The sequence below is a fragment of the Nannospalax galili genome, unplaced genomic scaffold (genome assembly GCF_000622305.1).
Source record: "Nannospalax galili isolate Female #2095 unplaced genomic scaffold, S.galili_v1.0 scaffold593, whole genome shotgun sequence".
Taxonomy (NCBI): Eukaryota; Metazoa; Chordata; class Mammalia; order Rodentia; family Spalacidae; genus Nannospalax; species Nannospalax galili.
The window spans coordinates 242,342-249,275 of record NW_008332686.1 but is presented as its reverse complement, the minus strand read 5'-3'; the positions used below and the strand labels follow the sequence as shown (position 1 = coordinate 249,275).

Genomic DNA, 6,934 nt, shown 5'->3' with positions numbered 1-6,934 from the left:
CATGGCAACTCGGGTTGTGGAGAGTGATACTTGAGTGGTCAGCCTCAAGCAGTACATTTATAAAACACTTTAAAGCCCAGGTCGTATTCCAGAAGATGGGACAGAAGAAAATATAAGAGTCAGAGGATGGGAAGAGAGGCCAGGAAAACGTTATCTTCTGTGGCTGATACAACTGTTGCAATCATGAATCCATAGTAAGTATGGCTGCCTGCACTGGGCCTTCACAAACCAGAGCATGTCAACAGTCTGTCACTCAACCTGTTGATCTATTGGCTGTAGATGAATGTATGTGGGAGGAGAGTCATTGTCTTCAGTTGTGTACTCACTGGTGAAAAAATACTTCCACACCCATAGTCACCTGGATGGCTAGGGATAAACTCAATGGGTCACAACATAAAACAAAAACACATGAACATGAGAAAGATTTACAGGAAGGAGGGGAAGGTTGAGATGAGAAGCAGTTAAGAAAGGATGATGGTAGAAGTAATGAAAACATATTACATGTATGTATGCCAATTTCATTGAAAAAATTTAAAGAATGAAAAAAAATTTTAATATTTTATTTTTTTGTGTGCGTGTATGCGTATATTGCCTGAATGTAGTAAGTGCACCAATGTTGTGCAATGCCCGCAGAGGACAGAAGAGGCTGCCGGATCAGCTGGAGTTTTGGTCAGTTGTTAGCTAACATGTTCCAGAGAACAGATGCATTTCTTTCAATATTGGCCGTAAACTTTTAGGTTCACAGTTGAATTAATACAGTTATACAATATTGAACTCAATATAAACCATGTAATACATAAAATTGAATGAAGTTTTAACCTTAAAAAAGAGGTCCACTTTATTTTAAAATATACTGTTTCATACAGAAAAAACTCATTTTTAACGCCACTAACACTTAGATGTTTGCACATGTGTCTCTAATCGCTACGTATCTGATTATTACTAGTCACAGTCAGTTACTGTCTGAGATCCACCTGAGCATGGATATAAAATCATCGGGTAGATTTCATAATTCTTTAAGAGTCCATGTGTACATAAAAGCTACATAATAAGAAATAAATCAGTCAGGACATACCTTCCTTTGAGTTGTTGGGCAGGGTGACCTTAGAGACTCCCAGACAGTAACCCAGCATAGAACTGGGAAAATGAACAGCAGACCCTAGTCTTATCTAAAGAAAAGTTGGGAACTGATTGCTGCTAGATGAGGAAGAGCTGCTGTTCCTAAAATGAGGAACTTTAGATAGGCTGACTAAATTCAGCAGATGGACAAGCATTGGAGAACGGCTGGGGGTACCGACAATACAGTGGACAGTAACAGGGATTACAGAGTATATGGGCACCAGTGGGGGACGGGGGGGGTGGAAACTATGGGATGGTGCCATTTGGGATGTGGGTATATAGATGAATGATATTGTATGAAATGGTCTGTATGAAATACACACAAAAAAATCTACAATTAAAAAATGAGTTATATTTGTGAAAGAAGCATAAAAATTTGCTCCATGTTAATTAGTAGAGGTATCTTATTCCATTTTATTTACCATATGAGCCCAGAGATGAGTATGATATGGAGAATTCAAGATCTACACATACACAGTACTCCTAAATGTGAAAAATAAAGTTTTGAAGTCATGTTTAAAATACCTGCCAATTTTATAACCTCACACTGGTTCACATCAGTAGTGGGTTTTTCAGAAACTATTTTATTTTGATAAAAAGAGTGTCCCTGTCATATGTATCACAAGAGATACTTACACCTATGATTTACATAAAGGTCCCAATGCTGTTTGTATTGCATTCAGAGTTCTTAGCAAGCCAAGATCAGGTAGAAAGAAGGAACTGTCACAGGGCTACTTTCCAAGCTCAGGGAATTCAAAACACCACTGAAGAGCGCATGATCTCAATCATTTCAGAATGCATGCTTCTGTGACAAAGCCTTTCTATCAAACAAATAATTGATTCCTTGGAGACAAAGCACAGTTTTTATGGAAACTTCTTCAAATACCTTTTAATGCAGGATACAAAAACTACTTCACTGCACTTCAAACATACAGAGCAAGGTTCACTAGTGATGGAGATCCCATTGAATATTTTTCTCCAATCTTGCTGTCGCCCATCTTCCAGGCAATAATCAGAAAACAAAGACCATTTATCAGTAGTATATTAAGAGAATCCTTTCTAAATTCAAATCTCAGGTTTTCTGTTAGACTTGTTTGGTTTTAGGCGAGGAGGGAATATTTTTATGAAGACAGTTCCTTAGCACAGGTTGACTTGATATCAAACCATTTGAGGAATCTCTGCAAGTGTAGCATGTATTTCATCATGAAAGTTTATCTTTCCTCAGGGAGTACTCATAAAGATGGAATTGATCTGAACACTCAAAAACATCAAAATATAAAATCTACCAAGGTATGTTTTAAAATAGCACTGATGTTTATTAGAAATTGTATCATTATGTAAACAGTTTTCTATTTTAGTCTTTTATTAGGATTCGTCAAATAAAATTATAGAATATTTCATCCTTACCTCAATTTTTCAAAATATATGTGTTAGATATCTTACCTTTATTTAATGTCAGACAATGTAAGACTCATAAACATCACATATATGACATATATACCACATATATGATTAATTTATCTAATTAATGTAACCAGTAACCACTAAGACTAATCATGAGAATGAGCACAGTTTTGCTAGCCTTCTCACAACAAATACCCTTAAATATGAATACTGAGTGAAAGATGATAAGCTTGTGATTCCAAGGACAAACAGTAAAAATTAATTCTGGGATCATGGGCTATGCATGTCTTCAGTCTCTGTGGCTACTTTGAAAGTATTATTGAAGATGATTCTTCCTAAGCTGAGAGCATGGTTAAATGTTTCTCCATGTTACTGCCCAAACTGTCAATTCTGCTTATCTGCTGAATGTATACATAGCTATAGAAATAAATTAACACTATTTTTTCCTAACAATGTGGTACCTGTTTTCCTATTTCAGTCAGTTCTCATATAATAGTGTATCATTGTTATTCTCTATTTATGAGCAGATGCTGAAACAGGTCCTATGAGGTGTCAGGAAAGGCACCCAAGGTAACAGAAGTTGTAAGAGGGAGGCCCATGATTCTCATCTGGTCTTTCCAATTCTTGAACCAATGAATTTAGCCACTGTACTTTTCTTCAGTGTTCAGAAGTTATAGAACCTCAACTTTATAATGATATTGACTGGAGCACTGTGACTTAGAGGATAGGCCTAGACTAAGAAGCCTGTTCAAGAACACAGCAGCACTCATCTTAACGCTTGGAAATTCAAATATATCATTATGTACCAAGATGTCTGCCTATGAAATTGCTTCAAGTGACTGTATCTCTGAAATAGTATCAAAGTAAGTAAAATCACTATTTTATATCAAAAGTTGATTGTAAACCAACATTTGTATAAGATACAATATAGGGTATATTTGTTCTTTTATAATTTAAAAATCAATATATCTAACTGCTTGCTTAGATAATGACACTTTGCCCAAGGATAGCTCAAACATAGTTGGTAAAACAACAAATGACCTGTGCTTGTTTAGAAGCAGAATGTTTCTGATGTTCAGATTAACACTATTAGCATGCCTTTCTCATGGGGAATCCTGAGCAATACAACTAACAAACCCACATTAACAATTATATTTACAGAAAGGATATTCTTTATGTAAAATAAGTAAACCAAGTCATAAATATATTCCTTAATTAATTTTAAATCTGAACTTTTAAATGTTGCTTAATCCTTCATCTTCATTATAAATTGGATGCTCTGAGCAATTTAACTTTAAAAGACACAAAATTTCACGTACAGCTATTAATAAGACAAATAGGGGAAGAAGAAGGAAATTAGCCAGGTGGGAAGGAGACCAAAGAATGTGATGGGAAGTTAAATGATCAAACAATGCTATTTTAATTCATGTGTTAATATTGAATTAAAATGTCACAATGGATCTCTTTGTTATCTATACTACGAATATGATAATAAAACATTTTTAAAAAGACAAAATATCAGTAAATCAAGAACATCCAGAGTACTATATATTTAACAGTACCATTTAATTTTTGGTTGTCTGAGGCAGGAAACAATTAGTCTATTAAATTATGTAAAGGAAGTGTGAAAATTTTTGGAAAAATAAGGTGAGAAACTACTATTTATCAGTTAGTGAATCACCAGGTGTCTATAAAACACTTAGAGGACAGTTTTCAGTAATGTTATTTAATAATATGTTTGCTTTTATTCATCAACAGAGTCCTAAAAATCATTCTTTTTCTCTAAAATGAACAAAATAATAGCAACCACACGGGTCATTTAAAGTAATAAAAGAAACCATGTATGCAGAACACTTGTTGACAACCAGTATGAGAACAATTTTATTATAGAATATGACAAAATTATCACACAGACATAGAAAACCTTAAGAAGTATTTCACAGCAACACGTGTTCTTTCACTGCATCATTTGCCATTATTTCTCTGGATCTATTTACCCCATTTCTGTTCTTTTATTGCCTTTTTTGTTTATCATAGCTGAGTAATATACATATAGCACTTTTAAGAAGATACTTCCAAGTAGTTTGAAAAACATGAAATTGTAATAATGCATTTTATTTTAAAATTAACTTATTATAAATTTGCTTATACCTGGGGTCCCTTTTCTGTCTTCCTGTGCTTACTGAACCCTAGTCCTTCTAGCTAAGCACAATTTACTACATCATTTTTCAAGTTTCTCTTTAATCAAATTCCTTTGTATTCTTCCACTTGTATCATTAATTACCTTTCATGGTCCTCATTTTCAAAGAATAAAAGGTGAAATATTTACCTTCAGTTGTATGTGGGGTTTGGTTACCACTGTGAGTACAATTTGAAATTCTGAGTCATCTTTAAGAATTCAATAAACTTTATGTCTTCCCAGTTGCTCCTGTTAATAATATTTTCAGCTCTCTTCACCTAGGCAGCAATTTGAATAGTCTTAAGTAATCAGAACTTTCTGGGAAATATTAAAAGAAAATCACATTAAAGTTAACCCATTAATAGAACATAGGCATTAGTTATTAGAATGCAGAAATTATATCAACTTGAAGATGTATTAGTTTTTTCCAGGAAATGTGCTTAGCTACCACATGAAGCAAATGGAGACTAGGAACAACGTGACCGAGTTTGTGCTCCTGGGGCTCACACAGAACTCAGACATGCAGAAAGCCATATTCACTTTGTTCTTGGTTGTCTACATCGTCTCTGTTTTGGGAAATGTTCTCATTGTGGTCACCATTATAAACAGCCCATTATTGGGGTCCCCTATGTACTTCTTCCTGGCCTATCTCTCTTTTATTGATGCCTGCTACTCTTCTGTCAACACCCCTAAACTGATTGTAGATTCACTCCATGAAAGGAAGACCATCCTATTCAATGGATGCATGACTCAAGTCTTCGGGGAACATTTCTTTGGAGGTACTGAGGTCATCCTGCTAACTGTGATGGCCTATGACCGTTATGTGGCCATCTGCAAGCCCCTGCACTACACGACCATCATGAACCGACAACTATGTAAACTGCTGGTGGGAGTGTCATGGGTGGGAGGCTTTCTTCATGGGATCATACAGATCTTTTTCATTATTGGACTACCTTTCTGTGGCCCTAATGTCATAGATCACTTCATGTGTGATCTGAACCCTTTGCTTGATCTGGCCTGCACTGATACCCATATATTGGGGCTGTTTGTTGCTGCAAACAGTGGGTTCCTCTGTATGTTAAACTTCCTCCTTCTGATGGTCTCCTATGTTGTCATCCTGTGCTCTCTAAGAAGCCACAGTGTAGAGGGGAGAGGCAAGGCCCTCTCCACATGTGTCTCCCACATCACAGTAGTTGTCTTATTCTTTGTACCCTGCATTTTTGTATACATGAGACCTGCAGCTACTTTGCCTATTGATAAAGCAGTTGCTATGTTCTATACTATGATAACTCCTATGTTAAACCCTTTAATCTATACCTTAAGAAATGCTCAGATGAAAAATGCCATTGGGAGATTGTTTAGTAGGAAAATCCAGTCCCAGAACAAATAAATCAGCAACCATGAAACTTCAGATGAACTGAGGAGATGATCAATAGGGCACTTTGCATAATGCCAGTATGGAATACTTACAGAATGAAGAAAAAAGTAACTGTCATTCATGAGTGTTGTTTTGTGAGTTTGAAGAAAACCTAACTCAGGTTGGGTTATAGTCACAAGGCTATGCCTTGCACTCATACACACACTTCTGTCTCTAACTGGTGCCCAGTACCAGTTTTGTTCACTTAGAATACCCTGATCCTTTAAGACAAATCTACAGAGGTTTTCAGGTAATAACATTCTGGTTCTTGTTTTTAAATGTTATTCAGGATGTAATCACACAGTGTGTTTATAGGTTGCCACCTGCTGTGAGGACCTAGCTCCTGCTTTTAACCACAGTAAAACTCAGTGGGGAATCAATCTGGTGGAGAACACTTTGGACCATACTAAAGTGACTGTGCTGAGTGAGGTCTAATGCATCTCTCAACTTTAATCATCAAAGCTCCCTCAAGCAACAGAAGGCAATGAACCTAGGGCTCAGGGACCATTGAGGAAGAGGGGACAGAAAGATCATAAGAGCCGGGAGAGGAGGTACACAACCGTATTAAACTAGAGTCTTACAGGGTTCTGGAACCTTCATCATATGAATTTACAGTGTAGTAATAACATGCACAAAACCAATGTAAACTCAAGCAGATAAAAACCCAGCACAGAACTGTGGAAATGATCAGCAGGTCCCAATTTTAGTTGGAGAACTGTTGGGCAGCTGATTACTACTGAGCGAGGAAGAGCTGATCTTCTTAAAGGGAGAGACTTGTGCATGCTGAATAAATTTGAGAGATACATTAGTATTCT

General features: G+C 36.2%; 1 protein-coding gene across 1 annotated transcript; it reads left to right on the top strand.

Moving 5' to 3' along the window:
* The first annotated feature begins 5,153 nt into the window (after positions 1–5,153).
* LOC103729593 (olfactory receptor 4C46-like) lies at positions 5,154–6,092 on the top strand. The gene has a single exon (XM_008827670.2). It carries the CDS (start codon positions 5,154–5,156, stop codon positions 6,090–6,092), a length of 939 nt encoding a protein of 312 aa, XP_008825892.2.
* Positions 6,093–6,934: the final 842 nt, after the last annotated feature.